Source organism: Leuciscus leuciscus, assembly GCF_965113295.1.
Source record: "Leuciscus leuciscus genome assembly, chromosome: 2".
Lineage (NCBI taxonomy): Eukaryota > Metazoa > Chordata > Actinopteri > Cypriniformes > Leuciscidae > Leuciscus > Leuciscus leuciscus.
The window spans coordinates 65,021,107-65,040,263 of NC_138726.1; the positions used below are offsets into that span (position 1 = coordinate 65,021,107).

Here is a 19,157-nt window from a genome sequence, read left to right on the forward strand (position 1 = left end):
ATTTTGCACCTGGCTTTATCATATGTTCAGATCTATCTACCGAAAATATATGCAAAATCGCACATATTTAATGAGATAATGCCTAATTTGCATAAGTAAACATACAAATTTCAAAAACTTGTAATACTTTTTTTTATATACTTGTGTAAGTAATCAACTGAGGAAGTTTCATGGTGATATCTATTATTTTAAAATTTTACCCTATTCACCTGCAGTGTCTCACCTTAAAAAGTAAAAAAACTGTAAAAAAATTTTTTATAAAAACAAAAAACTGTAAAAAAGTTACAAAAGTTAAAAAGTAAAAAAAAAAAAATTTAAGTAACAACTGTAAAAAAAAGTAAAAACGGTAAAAAAATTAAATAAAAAAATGTATAAATAACAACTGTAAAAAAAAAAGTACAACTGTAAAAACTGAACAAAGTGTGGTACCTGGGACAGTTCCAGTGACGATGGAGGCGATGCCAGACGCCGGCGGCCCACGCACGCCTTCGCCAGCTCGTGATTGGCTGCTGATCCTCTGCTTTAGCTCCGCCTTCTCTGACTCCAGCTGATCGATATCCGCCTGTAACGCGTCCATGGTCTCCTCAAACTCCCTGCAGAAGCAGACATGCATTAATACGGTTTCAGCTCATTCGCTGTGAGATCATGTGATATATCCGATGGCGAGCTCGTACTTCTCCTTCTTCTTCAGGAGACTGAGCGCCTCGTCTAGTTTGGTCTGGATCTTCTCCACGCGCTCGTCTGCGTCTTTGGTTGACGTGTCCAGCTTCTTCTCCAGCAAACTCAGACGAACGCTGGCCTCACTCAACTCCTCGCCCTGAGCCAGACAACACACACACACACACACACACACACACACACACACACACACACACACACACACACACACACACACACACACACACACACACACACACACACACATGCTTACTCACACACTGTTATATACAGTTAAACCTAAATGTATTCAGACATCTTCAACATTCCTCACAGTTTATTCGCTATAGTTTAGAAAATGGTGATAAAATATGAGCAGAACTCAGTTGATATTTGACTGGTTTTGTCCGTCCTTCTGTTAGACTGTCTCACACATGAATTATGTTGAATATCTGTCAGCTGTTAAATTTAACTACACAATTAGATAATACCAGTTTAGCTCAACCAATCACCAAGCAATGCTTCATTTAGTTCAGTCTGTGTGTAAAAAGAGCATTAGCAATTAAAGACAAAACACTTCAGCAAAACATGATCAGCTCAAAGTGTCCCAATCATTTTTGGTCCCAAATGTTACTGGTAGTCTCTGTATGAAGAATATTTGGGTATAATATGTCTTAGTTTACTTTATTTTGCTCTCCTCACTGACATAATGAACTATAGTGTCCTGATCACACTAGTGAAACAATATCACACATGATATCTGGTGTCTGGTATAACTATAACTATATATATGTGAGAAATATTGAAGGTGTCTGAATAAATTTTGGTTTGACTGTAAATATACTGAGATTATTATATTGAATTCTAACATTTCTGGCGTGTTAAAGATAGAGCGGAACACAGAGGTTAGTGACCCCTGACCTTGATCTTGAGGGATTTCTTCAGCTCTTTGATGACGGTCTCTCGATCCTCCAGTTTATTTCCCAAACCCTCGGCGTCGGTCATCTCAGCTCTCACCGCAGCCGCACGCAGCTCCACCGGCGGACGCTGACACACACACACACACACACACACACACACACACACACACACACACACACACACACACACACACACACACACACACACACACAACAGATGAGATGGGCAGGTTTAGGGGTCGGGTTAATCTGTGTGTGTGTGTGTGTGTGTGAGTAAGAGAGAGAGTGAGTGTGTGTGTGAGTGTGTGTGTGTGTGTGTGTGTGTGTGTGTGTGTGTGTGTGTGTGTGTGTGTGTGTGTGTGTGTGTGTGATGGTGTGTGTGAGAGAGAGTGTGTGTGTGTGAGTGTGTGTGTGAGAGAGTGTGTGAGTGTGTGTGTGAGAGTGAGTGTGTGTGTGTGTGTGAGTGTGCGACAGTGAGTGTGTGTGTGAGAGTGTGTGTGTGTGTGTGTGTGTGAGTGAGTGTACCGGGCGCTGCGGTCTCTCGGCGTCGTACTCTCCCTCCTGCATGGCGGTGGCCATCTTGTTCATGGTGGCGATGACGGCGCTGCAGGACTGGCGTAAACACTCATACGCATCGAGGCCGAGAGAGCCGTACACCTGCCGTCAAGTGTTATTAAAGTAAACACTCAGTAATCAAAAAGGAGCAAATAAAAACAAACAAATAGACACAACTGAACAAAGATATGATTGAAATAAACAGTGTTTTAAGATTTTCAGGTTCAGAAACTGTAATCAAATGTAAAATAACACTTTATAAATAAAATATACATTACAAATATAGTTACAAAAGTTATACAGTGAAGAATGAGTGAATTTTCTCTGTCTTGTGTAGTTTGATTAGGGTTATTATAGAGCAGGAATATTAGGCCGCTGTCACTTTAAGAGCTGCACAGATCCAATATACTGTTACGTGTGTGTGTGTGTGTGTGTGTGTGTGTGTGTGTGTGTGTGTGTAGCACTGAAAACAGTGTATACTGTTTATAGTCATATCGAAATGCTCACAGAGGAATCGCAATTAAAATTTTATAACAAGTATGTGATTCCCAGGCCTAACTGTTACTGTAACAGAGCGGCGAGCGTGAGACGGTGATGATGCTGATGATGATGCGTGTGGGTCGTGTACCTGCTCCACTGCTTTAAACGTCACATCCTCGAGTGTGAGAGCCGCCAGTCCCTCGGTCTCGGGCATCGGGGCGATCATCTGAGCCCCGGCCGCCGCCACTTCCTGCAGGACGGCCACCACGCGGGTCAGGTGCTTCCTGCAGTCCGCCAGCGCCTCACACACCTGCAACACACACTCACGATGAGGAGCGTCTACACACACTGAGACGCACCGCTCTGAGGACACTAGTGTGCGGTAGGGCCAGGGGCGGAGTGAGACCAAAAAATCTACCGGGAAATTTCGTAGACCACCGGCCCTCGGTGGTCAAAAAAAAATATATATATATATAGCGGTGAATGAGAGAATATTAGATATATATTTTTTGTTCCCATTTGCTCTAATAGCAAAAGAAAAACTCCTCTATAGTTTTTTCACAACTTTCAAAAAGAGGAAAAAAAATTGCGAGAGATGGATAACGGCAGTCAGAACTCAGAAGAGAGAAATATATGTCAATTTGTCATCACTCCCACAGACGCTGTATTAGAAACCCTCACAGCAGCATTAACTAGTTTTTTTGTAATTTGATAAAAAGGTAATATAATATAAAGTATAGTGTTATAAATGTAAATACATATTTTTTTAAATTGAAAATAGCCTATAAAAAACTTTCCAGGATTTATGCTGATAATGACCGTTCAAACGCGTCATCATCACCCTGTTGAAAAGGGTCCATTTTCACGGTGTCAGGAGACCTTGCTTGTTAGCTTCTGCTAGTGTTAACATAATCCGTATACACTTAACATATCAGCAGCAGCCAAGGGAAGGAAATCTGCCAACCACTGAAGGACAAATTCAAGAGTCACTCGATAGTAAACTATTCATTTGTCTCATATTTACCACAGCTACTTTCAAATTTCACAAGCTTACTAATACTAATAATTGAGCAAAACTTGGCCACTAAATATTTAATATTCAATTATTTTAATGATCACAATTAAAGTTTTAATTTTATTAAATTGAACAAGCACAACATTCAGCATTCAATCAAATAGGCCTATTCTAAAAGATGTATTATTAATAATAAGGTTATTTCAACATAATATCTCGTTATTTCGACATAATATGTGTGCGTGCAACAAGCAAGATGTGCATTTGTAAATCCGGAGACGCGTGCATTTATTTTTATTAATAAACTAGTGTTTTCTGACAGTGTCGAGTGTCGACTCGGCTGCAAAGATGAAGTTGACGATCGCCATATTCGTAGTGAACGCGCCTATAGAGAGAAATGCACATAATGGATAACATAATCAGAGAGTAGCCTTTTTCTTTTCGTTTTGAATTATTTCGTTTACAGACATTTCAAGCTTTGTGTATTTGATGTATTTCTCATGTCTGTGTGAGGCATACACTGAGTTTCGTTAAGTTAGGATGAGATGCGCTCCAGTTAACGTGCAATGCAAGTGACCGCGCGGGCGCCTCCATGATTATATTGTCTGCTTTGCTTCTTATTTATTAAATCCAGGTAATTGGTTGATGAAAAATTTATTAAAATTAATATACAATTTATTCAAAACGAAATTCACTTTAAAGAAAGGCTTTCTACAAAACAAAACTTAATGAAGTGGTCAAAACACTACCGGCCCACCGGGAAAAGTCCCGACTCTCCCGATTGCCACTCCGCCCCTGGGTAGGGCTGTCAAAATGGCTGAAAAGCTCAATTCAAATTTCTTTCATAAATATTGGCAAAATCATATCATATTCGAATTCTAAAGGCAATACGTAATGTTACAGGACAAAAAGTCTGTCCACAAGAGGGCGCAAGCGATAAGCAAATATAAACCAAATCAAGCATTGCATCTTTTATTGAAATGAAATGACATTCACTTTTTAAACTTTTTAAACAACTGTTCTTAAAGGTGCACTGTGTGGATTTTAGCGGCATCTAGTGGTGAGGTTGTGAATTACACCCAACAGAAGTTATGGTGGCTGACAGGAAGTGATGTTTCTTTACAAAGAACAATGAAGAAATTAGGTTTACTTGATTATTCAGTAAAGTGATATGTTATTGTGAATAATATTGTCACTAGTTCATCATTGTGTCAGTGTTTTATTCGCTGACTTTAGCTGAAGCTTCTTTACACGAAGAAGAACATAGTGACGAAACGGGTTTGTCCGTTCAGGGCCACCGTAGAAACAGTGTAGAGAGAAACGCCTCATTCTAAGCTAATAAACACATAACGGTTCATTAAGTAAGGGGTTTATACACCACTGAAAACATAGTTATGTATATGATATTGCATTTTTGTAAACAGATCCTCCTAAATATTACACAAACCGCGTCAGTTACGTCATCATCATGTCTTGCGCGCCTCTTGACACACCAAACCTTCGAATGCACGTTTTGTTTTTCTTCTTCGACGATGTTTATGTGCCCTAGCGTACCTGAGGCTGGAAGCTGAGCGCGGCGGGGATCCCAGGTGCGTCGGTTCCAGGCATCCGCCGCCGGATCTTCTTGCAGAACTGGCGAATGTCCCCGCAGGAAGTGTCCAGGTCCCTCAGGAGCACCGTAAGCCCCGCCCCTTCCTGTCCCGCCTGCAGGAACGCCCGCAGACGCCCGACCTCTGACCCCACGCAGTCCAGCGCGCTCTGGGTGAACTACAGGCACAGATGATCATGAGTCTGAGCCACACACACTCACAAACCTTCACTTATAGCAGAGGTGTTATCGTTATCAAAACTGAAACTATTACTAGAATAAACCTGAAATAGATTAAAACATGAATATGAGATGAAAAAGTAGTAAAAAGAACTAAACAGGATCATTTTCATTAACTCACACTAAAATTAAATCTATAAAACATTTTGCTTCTTGAAATAAAATAAGCTAGTTTTAGTGTGACGAAGTAACAAAACTGCTAAAACTAAAACTGCTGAAAACTTTTAAAAGGGCATTTAAAAGTGACCAAAAAACTAAAATTATAATATACATAAAAATATGTTTAGTCAGAAACAACTAGAGCAGAGCAATTCTGATGCAGGTGATTCACTTCTGATTCTGACTCAATGATTGGCTGTGATGCAGGTGATGATGTGACTCTCTTAATGATTGGCTGATGCAGGCGATTCTGACTCAGTGATTTGCTGATGCAGGTGATGCTGTAGGTAAGTTGGATTCTGACTCTCTTTAATGATTGGCTGTGATGCAGGTGGTTCTGACTCAATGGTTCACTGTGATGTAGGTGACTGACTCAATGATTGGCTGATGCTGGTGATGATGTAGGTGATGATGCATGTGACTGACTCAGTGATTGGCTGATGCTGATGATGATGCAGGTGACGCACCTTGATGTGGTCGGCCAGCTGTGTGCTGCAGTCCTCAGGCTGTTCGGACAGGTGAACGCTGTACAGTTGCTGCAAGAACAAACATTCAGCACTGAAACACACACTACACTGATCACATGTGTAATATATGTGTGTGTGTGTGTGTGCGCGCGCACCTGGTAGAATCTGATGGCTTTGGTGAGCGGCTCCACCAGCACGGTCTCGTCGAGCTGGTCTTTGTGAAGCAGGTCGATGAGGAAGTCCAGCGAGCGCTCGTGAACGCTCATCTCCGAGTACAGCGTGCCCAAGCGCTTGTACACCTCAACACCGCACTGGCTCAGAGCGCTGACAAACACACACATATAAGATCTTTATGATCACGGTTCTACTTCAGAAAAGAAGATATCTGGTAACACTTTACACTTTTAAGGTTCATTAGTTAACATTAGTTAGCATGAACTAATAATGAACTGCACTTATGAGAGTAAATGATGACAGAATGATCATAATTTCTAGGTCAATGATCCCTTCAATACCCATTTAAAACCCAGTATTCTCTGTTGTAGAGTAAATGCATTCATGCCTTCAATAATCTGTAGATATATCTAAACACCAATCCAGATGCAGCATCTGCTGCTGTAGCCTAAGAGTTTGTGTAAATTAATGTTGAATGATGACCACATTTACTAGTTAAAGTCTCCCTGTGGAGTAAATCCAGCTTTTAATGTTGCTTATGTGTCTATGTGGTGTTTAATATGCTTTAAGACAAACCATGTGTAAGTTCATAAGTCGACACCATTGCTGAGTATTTCCTCCTTAAAACTGCAGTGAACCAAAGACAGTCTCAAACACACGCTTTGAAATCGCTGGAGTTTCTGACGTCACAAACTACCTTGTAACCAATCAGATCAACGTGTGATCGTCAACCAGTGGATCTCTGAGCTGAGTGAGTGAGTGGAGGCGGGGCTCATTTGCATATTCATAGAACCATGCATACTAAATGAGGCAAGGGTGTCAAGTTACATTCAAGATATTTTAAGGCTAAATGTAATTTTGGAGATCAAAGATGAGTTTTAAGGGATAAAATGATGGCCTACAGGGGGACTTTAACCATCAGCCCTGGTTTATATGATGTGCAGTGCTGCGGACGGACACGTACAGCTCGTATTTATGCAGCGTGGCCTGAAGCAGCGTCAGAGAATAAACCAGACCCGAGGCAAAGCTCAGCTGTTCTCCAGCGGCGCCGCGAAGTCCAGACCGCTCCACAGAACCGCTCAGATCGAACTTCTCCTGCGCCTGCTTACTGATCAGCTCCGCCTGACACACAATCATCACATCAACAAACATGACAACCTGAAACGGCTCGTCAGTGAGAGACATGCATGCGTTCGCTCACATCAACCAACGAATGCAGCAGTTACTGCTTCAGGAACATGAACAGTAGAGAAAGACACCGCATGTGTATCAGTGTATGAGATCAGTGCATTAGTCTTAACCCTCTGGTGCTCTTCAGTCACTTTTGTCCGAAACATTTTACGGGGTTTTTTTTATTATTATTTTATACTTCATCGGAATGGTACGAAACTTGGTAAAGGTTTTGGCACTCACTGTGTGAACACACACACAAAAAAAATCATGGACACGATTGGAACAGGTTGAATGGTCCTGTAAGTAATAGTCACACTTGTGCTCCTTGCGGTCAGAAACGAGCGCAGTGGAAATGAATGAGACAAATTTCCTCTAGTGGAAGCGTTTGGAACTGCAGCCGAACAACATCTCACTGAAAGATCGTTTTATGAGATATCAAGATCATATTTGGAGCACAACTTGTTTAGATTTATGGCTTTGATTTTCTTGCATTTTTGGAGTAAAACGTGATTTTGAAAATATAAATTTCGTATAAAAATTGAAAATAGTATTTTTGTGCATTTTTCATAACAATACACGTAAAACTCTGTAACTTTTTTTAGTCACTTTTTAAAACTTTTGTTCACTTCTGCAATAATCTGCCAAGTGTCGTCTTGGAAAAGAGATCAAACTTCAGTCTGTCGCTCTAAAGCGTTCAAGATTCACGACAGTTTAAGTTGTAAATGTAATTTTCAAGCCTATTTGCTCAAAAAGTGAATAAATGGATTATAAAAACAGCGTTAATATAATTTAGTAATCCACTAAAAATACAAAAAATTAAATCTAACTAAAACATAGCACATTCATTTCGTTGATTCTGTCATTTGTGAGTGACACGTGAAGAGCACCAGTGTTGTAATGCTGCAGATGGCATATATCTTCCTGCGAATCCACACATGACTCCCGGACAGCAGTGATGTCACTGTTAAAGTAGCTGGATAGTAAACGGAGAGCCTGTTTCCGAGGCTCATGAAGGAGTGGATCGTCACCTTGCAGATGAGTCTGGGAATCAGGAGCAACACCAGAATGCAGTCGTGATCTCCTCCGTGCCTCAGGAACGACTCCGGCATGAACGACGTCAGCAGAGACACCTGACGGTTCGCCTGATTCACCTCCATCTTACGCAGCTCCATCTCGATGGCCTACACACACACACACACACACACACACACACACACACACACACACACACACACACACACACACACACACACACACACACACACATGTTAATCTTCATTGATGACCTTTTCTTCCATGACTAAGACGAGACGATAACGAGACGACACCGTCATTAAACGATAACTCTGACTCTATCAGCATGCGACATCGCTGACGAAAGAAGACGAGACTAAAATGTAGTTAACAAATAAAAGTATTACTAACGCCTCTCTTTGTTTTTCATTACAGACTGTTTTTAACAAGCCGCTACGAGCTTTCATGCCTGCGGTTGCCAGATTTCAAGAATTAAAATCCCCCAAATCAGAGCTTTTCTGTTAAAAGGACACGTTTTCTACCCGATGTTTTACTTAATATTTGCAATCTGGCAACATGTGTCGTGCTCTCTCTACACTGATGAAGTAAACACCACCACAAACACATCAAAAACACAGATGAGCATGTTGTGGAAAAATTCATATTTTCTTTGTATTTTATTTTCAATGATTTAACAAATGAATGCCATACATTCATTTGTCTGTATTCTGAGTTTCTTTTATGATGTTAGTACAACTGCAGGGTGTGTGTGTGTGACCCAGAGGTGAGAAGATTAGGGGGTTAGGGGAGCCACAGGGGTTCCTCTGTGTCTTTTGTTTAGTGGGGGCTGTAAGAGATAGCCTTTGAAAGAGATAACACTATAAAAATGCGGGCCAACCTCTGCTCTGGGTCTCACTCTGTCTGCAGCTGGTCTGTGGGCAGACTGGGAACATTTCTTGCAAGAAATAAATATCTTTTAAGAACAATTTGATCCTGATGTCTCTTATGCCTGATGCTGTTTTGTTAGTTACTTGTTTTTGCCTCTACAAGTTGGTGTCAGAAACGTGGGATCCATGAGGTTTCTTCTGGCCCTGAGAAAGCGGATTGACGGACTGATCACCCTAAAGCACAAAAGGCTTTAGTCTTACCTCGCCGAATTGAGAGAGAAGAGCCAAAACTGCTATCAGGGCCGGGAGGAACCCACTGGATTCAGAAAGAACTCGGAGGCAGTAAAAGCATCTCGGGTAAGAGACAGTTAAAATTATTTTATTTTGTGTGGTGTAATCTGATATGACTGTGAGTGAACGTGAACCATTTTGGCTGAGTTTTGCTTTGGTACGAGCGAAGAGGTGATTCAGATAATCACAATTGTTTGGGGAAGAAATTGAAGTAGCTTCGGATCGGTTTTTTCCACACTTAGCTCGTTGGTGGACGGGAGTGCCACAGGTGATTCAGATAATCACAATTGCTGATTAGTTAGTTTTACTCAAAATCTCTGTAACCTGAGAAAAAATTTTTTACAAGTGGACGGAAGAGCCACATCAAATCAGAATTAATAGAGCGCTAGAAAGTGCTTAGGCCTATGGGAAGATTTTGAGTGGAACGTAATTACAGAAACCCGACCGATTTTGGGTGACGAAAAAAGATCGGATCTGTCGAAGACGTTTGACAGATATTGTAAGACACGTGTCGAAGTTGTGAAATCCAGAAGGGAGATTCAGCCAAAATGGAGTCATCTAACAGTAAAGTAGACCATTTTTACACACCGGTTTTCTGTAAAATGGAAAAATTACAGCCAGAAATGCATGCAAGAAATTGGGAAACGGATGATTGTTAAGCAAAGGGGAAGTGAAAATATTTGTACTAACAAACGCACACACGACGCACACACAAACACATACACTGATTTTCTTTCTGCTATCTGCAATGAAGAAACTGCTTGCAAATCTTTTTGTGTGTCTGATGAAACTTTGAGCAAAGCTATGACTGATGATTTGAGCAGTGTTGTAAATGATGAGCGTATGAGATTGTGCAAAAGTACAGGGTTTTTCTGAAGTGCCAATTTATCCGTTACTAGTCAAAGAGTTGTTGTAACGTTAGTTTGTTCATGAGTGTAAAAATGTGAACAAACAGTGAATTGTTGGATGGAAAAGAAGCAGATAAAAGAGAACAGAGTCGATACAGAAGGAACTGGCATGTAGGGAAAAGAGAGTTTTTCCTGATGGAAAATACAAACAGTGAATTGTTGGATTGAACAGATACAGAGGAAACTGGCATGTAGGGGAAGATAAAATTCATATTTATGAACGCCTGATTAAGTCAAATCAAGTTGAAAGGATATGAAAAGTGAGTTTTAGATAAAAATAAGGCATTGAGTATGATTAACAGGGATTAACATGATATAAAGATAAGGAATGTTTCATTAAGCAGAACGGGAAAAAATTCTATATTTTAGAGATAAAATAATTATTGAAATGATGTTTATTTTGACAACCATTGTCTTTTGAACCTAAAGGGTCCAGCTATGCTGGGAGTATAGCAACAGCGCTTGCTTGTTCAACCCAGCTTCTGGATGTTAATATGTACGTGATTTGTAATCAGTGTTGTTGATGATAACACAATTAGATAGATGTAAAGACAGCTATGTCCGAAGATTTGGGAAATCAATAATGTACAAAGTCAGATATTTTGTTGAAATTAAGTCATTGAAAGACAAGGACATTGTCTGTTTTATAAAGGAAATTATGGGTTGGAGATAATTTCCCTAGACACGTATGACTAAAGTTAATCAGAAACTTTGTGAAACCCGCTTAGAATATTTTGATTTTCCATGTCGCTTATGAAAATTGATGTTCTGCCAATAATAATGATGTGGATGTGCTTTATTGTATTAATGTTATGAAAACAAGGTTATTTAAGAGTAGATTGCCATATTTTTATAACAAGAGTTGAAGGTGCAAGCGGTTAGGATAGCTGTCTGTGTAATTTAGAGACTGAGAACAAGATTTGAGGAATCTTGTGATTTCTGTGGAACAGTAGAGATAAGTGGGACTGAATAATGATAATATTAAGTTGAATCTGCATACTAACCATTTGAATAAGCTATCAAACCAGTGTTAATGAAATTAATGACATGCTAAATTTCTTTATACTGTATGAAGAGTAACTGAATAGTCCTGATACAAAAGAGAGCAAATGCTGTAAGCAGCTCTGCTCTGAAGCTCTCAGTTTAAAGAGATTTGCAGATTATGTTTTTGTAAAAGTTTGATTCTGATTGGAAAGATCAACTTTGACTGGCTCCAAACAAAGAAAGTGCCAAACTAACACAAATTTAAAGAAAAGTCTGTGTTAATATGGGTTAGAAAGTAGATCAGTGTTAATATGATGAAGATTGTGATTCGGCTATTGTAATTGAATTTGCAGCGGACAGTGGGGGAAAATGCAGAGAACTTATCAGGGGCTCTGTTTGCATTTCATGAATAAGAACATTCAGTGACTGTAAAATGTGATGATATAGAGAGACAAATCTAACAAATGATTTATAGTGATAATCATAAAATGTATGACAAAGCAGAGAGCGCAGCCTCAAAAGCTAGTAGGAACCATAGAAGCAGATTGATAAACTCCTAGAGAAAACATTGAAGTCAGGTATTAAATTATGGCAATGAAAACCTGACAACTAAAATTGAAATGAAATTTTAAACGTTATTAAGAACTAGAATAATTCTCATTTCTTTAAGATAAAATAAGCAGAAGCAGTGTTACAGGATTAACAGTTGCTAAATGTAAAATGTGTAAAAGGCATTTGATTAAACAAAAGCTTGTTGTTGACTATGAAAAGAGCTAACAGCTGATGTTTTGGGTTCAAAAGATAAGATTGTGAATTGGCCAAAACAGGTTTGCTTATCCGAATTTGGTATGTGCTGTGACTGAAACTGCCACAGTTTCAGTGCAACAGAGACTCATTCTGAGTGGAAATTTGTAATGTCTAAATTACAATACATGTAATTTATGGAAAAGATGCCTTAAGATGGTAGATAAAGTCTGAAGTTAAAAGTTTATGAAAATGCAGTGTATCAGTCCTGAGTGCCTCAAGAGTCTCTCTCTCATTCAATGTCAGCTGAAAGCTGTTGTCTAAGCCTGTGTAAAGCACAGTGTTTCAGTTGAAAATCATAGACACAGAGATGTTAAAGGAAATCATTGCCATTCAAAGGGCAATTTGTACTTAAAACGTTTTAAAAGTAAAACTGAAAGACTTTAAAGAAGTCTTTAAAATAATACTGTTTTGAACTTGTTTATTTTAGGACCAGTGACTGTCTCATTTTAGCCTCCACCATAAAACAGGGCTGATGGCTCCGGCTACAGAAGTAACAGTACACTGAATGTACGATTGTGATCTAAATTCACTGAGTATAATCTAAGCAGCTAGGTTGCTGCCTTTAAAATGATTAATGAATTTAAGTGATTAAATACTGCTGTTATTAATCCGTCTCCCTATGTTTAACACTAGTAGGCAGTCCGAATGGCTCTGATGACTCTTGAATGCGCCTTTTCCTAAGCTCCAGAAAACAACAGATTATGTTGAAGAAAACGGTCACAGATTCTGTAATGGGGAAAAGCGGTTACCAGTGTGTACGAGTGATTACTTCAAAGACGGGTAAGATCTTAAGGCCAAAAGGACAACCTAAGACAGAAGGATCACGCAAAAACACTGGGCATTTCCTGATGGAGGTGTTTTTATGTGAGATGGATATGAGAGTGGCGCTGATTGACTGAGTGGCGATCAGCATCAGCAGATCATTGAGAGGCGAGATGAGCTGTAAGAAGTTCAGTCTGCCCCAGAAAATGTGAGCCCCTATACCACTCACAAGAAACCGCGTTGATTGTATGGCTTGTCCTCCATTGTGACGTGTCTGCATCTATGCCAGGGAGACAACACCCTGAAGAAAAGAAAATTATTGCTTAAGAGCTAATGGAAATAGGCTTTCAAGAGCCAACTGAGACCGTGAGGTGATTGTCATTATTTGTTGTGGAGACCGTAACAAGACGTATTAATTTATATAAGGAACATGATGTTGGTTGCCTTATGGGCAAAGAAAATTTTTGAACTTCTGAAGGTCGTTAGACATGGTGGTGGCTAAAGATGAGAACAGCTTGTGATGAGTCAAGAGAAATTTCTGAAAAAAACGAAGGTTAGGTGAATTGAGTATTTAAACTAAAGATAACCTTAGAAAAGATCATAGCATAATGTATTTTAGATTATTGTAATGGTTCTAATTTGAGTCAAATATTTGTATTTTGACATTTGTGAACTATTAAGGATTGACTATGACTATGATTATTTTAGTTACAGTCCTAGGAGGCTGTTGAAAAGATTATTTGCTTATAGTGAGAGAGAAAGAGACTGCTTGAGTGGACTGCTGAGAGACTGCTTGATACTCTGTCTGTCTTTCTGTTATCAGTCAGCCAAAGAAAGCTGAAGCAAAGTAATAATGCACCAACACAATCCAGCTGACTTTTCTAAAATCAAATGAATAATGAACAGACATGCTTTGAAACTGGTTAAGAGGCCATAAATAAAAACATTAGATAAAAGATACAGGAAAATGTAAGGTTAAACTGTCATTTAAAATTTAAATATTTTTAGAGAAAATATATAAATAAGAAATATGAGCGGTTCATAGTCAGGGATGAGTGTGAGTGTTAATTCATGTTTTGAACAGTATGCGTTAGTTAAGGACAACGTTTGGGTTAGCAAACTTTATCCAAAACAAATGTTACCAAATAAATATTAACAAATATTGCAGTTTTTCCTGTAGCTCAAACATTAGAGTGTGACACCTGTAACGCCAAGGTCATGGGTTAAATTTCCGAGGGAAAGCAAGAACTGATAAGAATGTAAATGTGTACCTTGAAATGGAAGTCACTATGGACGTCTGATAAAAGTAAGAGAATTTTATTACGTTAAATTTATGCACGAGATGAGTGTCGTGCATAAAGAGGAGGATGAATATGCTCGTGGCGGGAACAAGAGAACGCACAGTAAAACAAGTGATCAGATGAGTCTTTGAACTTTTTAGTATGGATAATTTGTATTCAGGCCACAAACAAAGACATTTCGGCCTCACAGGGGGGGCTAAACCCACTGTCTTCACAGCAGGCTGAGAGGTTATCTAGCTTTGACCTCATCGGTATGTGAGGACAGTAAAAGTCCAGGAGGAACCCACTGGTGGTCAGATAAGAGCCTTTCAACTCTTCAGGGGGTCAGAAGGACAATTTGGATTCAGGAAAGTCCAGGAGGGGTAGAAGAACTTTATTTGTCTTAACCAGCCAGATCTGGTTTACCAAGGGGTTCACATTTGCTGAAAACCATCGCACAGGTGGGAAGATAAATGTTGGGAGGACATTGGGTTTAATTGTGTGCATTGTTTGTATTTTAAGTGTGCTAATAACAAGAATTGTTTCGACAGGAAACGCCAGGGCAGATGGGGCAGCACAGCAGACAAAAGAAAACTATGTGACAATAACCTCAACATTTGTTTTTCTTTACAGAAGATGCAGACTTTTACACACACACACACACACACACACACACACACACACACACACACACACACACAAATGGTCAGACAAGAGCCTTTCAACTCTTCAGGGGGGGGGGCCTGAACTCTTCAGGGGGGGCACCTTGCGCATAACTTAACATTTTTCATTTTGCAGGATGTCAGGAACCAAACAGAACTGATTCTGTACTTTTTTTTGTTAACATGAACAACGTGGGTTGAATGTTTTTTTTAGGGGACAAGGACCCTGAGTGCTATTCAGTGAGCAAAATTATCTGGTGACAATAATGTTTCAGGCTGTTGAATCCACAGGTCACACCAAAGGGACGACAAGACAAGCGGTCACTAACAAAATCACTTAAGGTCTGCTTTCACAGGTGACAGCAGACAGTAAACGACTCATTCCAGTGGGGGTGCAATCATGATCTAAGGGAAAACCTTGTAAGGATTTGAAAATCAACCAACCAACATCAGCAACCCCACACGCCAACGCGAAGAATAAAGCGAGAGATCAAGGATATGTGCTAGAAACATTCCTCTCTTGCCCACGCTGGAAAGACCATTTCAACGATGCGCAAAGTGTCAAAATGGTGAAGATGGAACATCCATGGGGCAACGAGATGGTCAACACATCTGGAGAAAGATGTGGACCAACTGATGGTTTAAGTTTAGCAGAAGAATATGTTTCGTGATGACTTTGATGATTGTATTTGATTGAATCAAACTAGGTATTGATTTGTTTGGTGCAAATGTAGAAAATCTATTAACTAATGTGTAATAAGCTATGAAAGACAGTCCATAATGGAAGTATTAGAGTTAATATTGAACAACTACATTGGTTAGAAGGATGCAGGGTTTGAAATGAGGGATTTTTATTCTACTTTTAATCTTTGAATTTTATTGGTAAACATTTTTATTCAAATCAACCAGGGGTGTTAAATTGATATGGTTTTCCTACTATGACAATCTATACTATTTCTTGTTTATACTGGAGTAACTGAGGGTCCGATTTATCGGGAAATACGGTAACAGTGCTTATCCATTTAGCCCGGCTTCAGATAAAATGTTTACTTGCTTGCTCCAAAGTTTTTATTTTTATTTTATTTTTCTTATTTCTTTCAAGGTTCAAGTAGAGTGATCAGGTATATGAAAATCAGACATGAAGGGTATAACTGTGATGTAAGAAACTCGAATTAATTCTAGTCTTATGTAAAGACTTGAATTGATTCTATTCTGAAGATTTAATAGTATAATGGGTTTGATTAGAAAACAAGAGTGAATTTTTCTATGTTGTTTATCAGAGAATGATAAAGAGGAGGAATTTGTTGTGGAAAAATTCATATTTTCTTTGTATTTTATTTTCAATGATTTAACAAATGAATGCCATACATTCATTTGTCTGTATTCTGAGTTTCTTTTATGATGTTAGTACAACTGCAGGGTGTGTGTGTGTGACCCAGAGGTGAGAAGATTAGGGGGTTAGGGGAGCCACAGGGGTTCCTCTGTGTCTTTTGTTTAGTGGGGGCTGTAAGAGATAGCCTTTGAAAGAGATAACACTATAAAAATGCGGGCCAACCTCTGCTCTGGGTCTCACTCTGTCTGCAGCTGGTCTGTGGGCAGACTGGGAACATTTCTTGCAAGAAATAAATATCTTTTAAGAACAATTTGATCCTGATGTCTCTTATGCCTGATGCTGTTTTGTTAGTTACTTGTTTTTGCCTCTACAAGCATGTAAAGCTGGAGTTCAGCGATCTCCATTAGAGATATTCTGCTCATATAAGAGTGTCATTCAGCCAGTCTGAGTTTCTGTGACTAAAACTGCGATCAAACCTTCTGTAATAATTCCAAACATAAATCCTGACATATTAATAAATGCACATACGCAGTTCAATGTGACCATAAATAGTCTTTTGTTTTATTTTTTTATAAAAAAACATTAATGTAATTTGGAATTATGAGAAATTTCACCATTTAATTTTGAGAGAAATGTCTTGTAGAGAATGAGTTAATTTATGACAAATAGCGTATGAAAAAAATCAGGAAACTAGATTAGGTGAAATAAAGCATGCATACGAGTTCTCTGAGACATGATGAGACTATACGAGACATTCTCTAGATTTGTACTTGTATATGAAAGTGCAATAATTCTGAGTTTTGTCTAAGTTTTCATTGACTAAAACTAGACTAATATGCCCAGGCTTTTAGTCGACTAAACCTTGACTGAATGAAAACAGGGCAAGGCTGACTAAATATGATCAAAACTAAAAAGTACATTTGACACAGGACTAAGAAAATAAATGTAATTTAGTCATTTTATTGAAATACTTTGCACTAACTTCATAAAATTAAACAATAAAACACAACTTCAACATTTATTAGGTGAAAAAAAAAAGACTATATCCTACTAGATATACTGATGCCTGTCACAGAAAGAGGGAGGACTAATTAGTAATGCGCTTACACACACACACACTCACACACACACACACACACACACACACACACACACACACACACACACACACACACACACACACACACACACATTCACTCATATACACAAACACACATTCACTCATATACACAAACACTCGCATGCACACACACACTCACTGAATTCTAAACTGTTCACAGAATTCAGACATTTTTATTAAATGTTCTACTTACCTTTTTATTTTATTATTTATTTATTTATTTATTTATTTATTTATCTACTTATTTATTTTCTGTATGTATATGTATGATGATTGGAAATGTTTTGGCAATACATAATTACATAATACATAAATAATTGTCATGCCAATAAAGCACATTTGCATTGAATCGAATTGAATTGACTAAATGTAAAAATAGCTGACAAAATGAACACACACACACACACACACACACCCCCCCCCCCCCGTCAGTGTCCGATCACGGTGTGTTTAAGGGTTCTAGCGGTACCTTGGCGTACGCTTTGGTCTCTGCAAACTTGATCTTGAAGTCGAAGAGCTCTGCCGTCGGCTGCTGGAGCTCCGCTGAGCTGCTCTGCTGATTGGTCAACTCTCGGTTCACCTCCTGTTTACACACACGACAAAAGAGGGTCACATGTAGAGTCATGGACGAATGAGGGATGACAAAGTTTGACTACAGAAAAGTCACACTAGGAGAATCTGCACGAGAAATATGGACAAAAAAACACAAATATGACATGGAGGGAAATAATCAGCATACACAAGAACTGATCCAGATGTAATCATATTTTTATGGATATATATATATATATATATATATATATATCAGGGTTTCCGTTGTCCGGTAATTGCCGGACATTGGCCGGAAAAAAAATGAAATGTCCGACAAAATTAAATCTCTCCGGTCAAATTGTCCGATTCAAATTGCCTAATAGTCCCGCCCCCCTAACACAATCTGAATTTGAGAATAAGCCTAAAATGTATAAAGCAAAAATACACCGACATTTGGCTATGTCATAAAGGAACAGGCTCTAGCCTACCGTTTGAAAGTTATTAAACAACATCGCATGCTGCATTTCAAATAAAGCGCATGCCTAAAACGGCTGTAATATAGACCTAAACAACGAACAAATGAGTGAGACGTTTCAAATATGGCCAGGCCCAGGCAGACTAGCCTTAAAAGCTTTTTTCAGAGGCCAGACGCGACGGACGATGGTGAATCAGGAACGCCTGAAGCCTCAGATGTCCAGACAGCTCCACCACCACCGGAGAAAAAGCAGAATCGGATCAAGACGAAGCAGCGAAGTCGCCTTGCGGAGAACAAGGTTACGCGGCTTATGCGCATTGCAAGTTGTGCCGCGTTTCCATTACCCTTCAAATTGCGCAAATTGAAATTGCGAATTAAAAATACGCACAATGGAAACACGTCAATTTCGCAAAAACTCCCTTTTATCGCAAAAAAACTTTTACGCTCGCAATGCATGAGGTGGTTTTTCAGGCAATTCGAAAAAAGGAGTACTATTTCGCAAAACTGCAATGGAAACAGTTTTTGCGCATTTACAGTCACCTGACTTAGAAGACGCGGTGTGTTTGAGGTCCATGTATACGCAAATAATAATTATTTTATATTATTTTATTTTATTATATTATAACATTTAATAAGCTATATTTAGAAGACGCTTTTATGCAAAAAAGGAACAAA

General features: G+C 39.0%; 2 protein-coding genes across 4 annotated transcripts in view; one reads left to right on the top strand and one right to left on the bottom strand.

The window, feature by feature from the left end:
- The window catches only part of dctn1a (dynactin 1a), a 46,563-nt gene that overhangs the window by 7,685 nt on the left and 19,721 nt on the right, over window positions 1-19,157 (bottom strand). For both annotated transcript variants that reach the window (XM_082161565.1, XM_082161564.1), the window contains 11 exons: window positions 17,946-18,059; window positions 8,457-8,609; window positions 7,220-7,377; window positions 6,237-6,405; window positions 6,082-6,150; window positions 5,182-5,394; window positions 2,761-2,922; window positions 2,103-2,234; window positions 1,579-1,704; window positions 675-817; window positions 430-593 (listed from right to left, as the gene is read on the bottom strand). In XM_082161565.1, the coding sequence (XP_082017691.1) occupies window positions 430-593; window positions 675-817; window positions 1,579-1,704; window positions 2,103-2,234; window positions 2,761-2,922; window positions 5,182-5,394; window positions 6,082-6,150; window positions 6,237-6,405; window positions 7,220-7,377; window positions 8,457-8,609; window positions 17,946-18,059 (1,603 nt within the window). The remainder of the gene's footprint in view (window positions 1-429; window positions 594-674; window positions 818-1,578; window positions 1,705-2,102; window positions 2,235-2,760; window positions 2,923-5,181; window positions 5,395-6,081; window positions 6,151-6,236; window positions 6,406-7,219; window positions 7,378-8,456; window positions 8,610-17,945; window positions 18,060-19,157) is intronic.
- Window positions 1-19,157, top strand: part of LOC309492606 (uncharacterized protein) — a 200,485-nt gene that overhangs the window by 697 nt on the left and 180,631 nt on the right. The window contains exon 1 of one of the 2 annotated variants that reach the window (XM_082161610.1): window positions 6,436-7,107. The exons of the other annotated variant lie outside the window; for it this stretch is intronic. The gene's annotated coding sequence lies outside the window, so the exon portion shown is untranslated. Of the gene's footprint in view, window positions 1-6,435; window positions 7,108-19,157 lie in introns of those variants that run through there. 2 annotated transcript variants of the gene reach the window in all.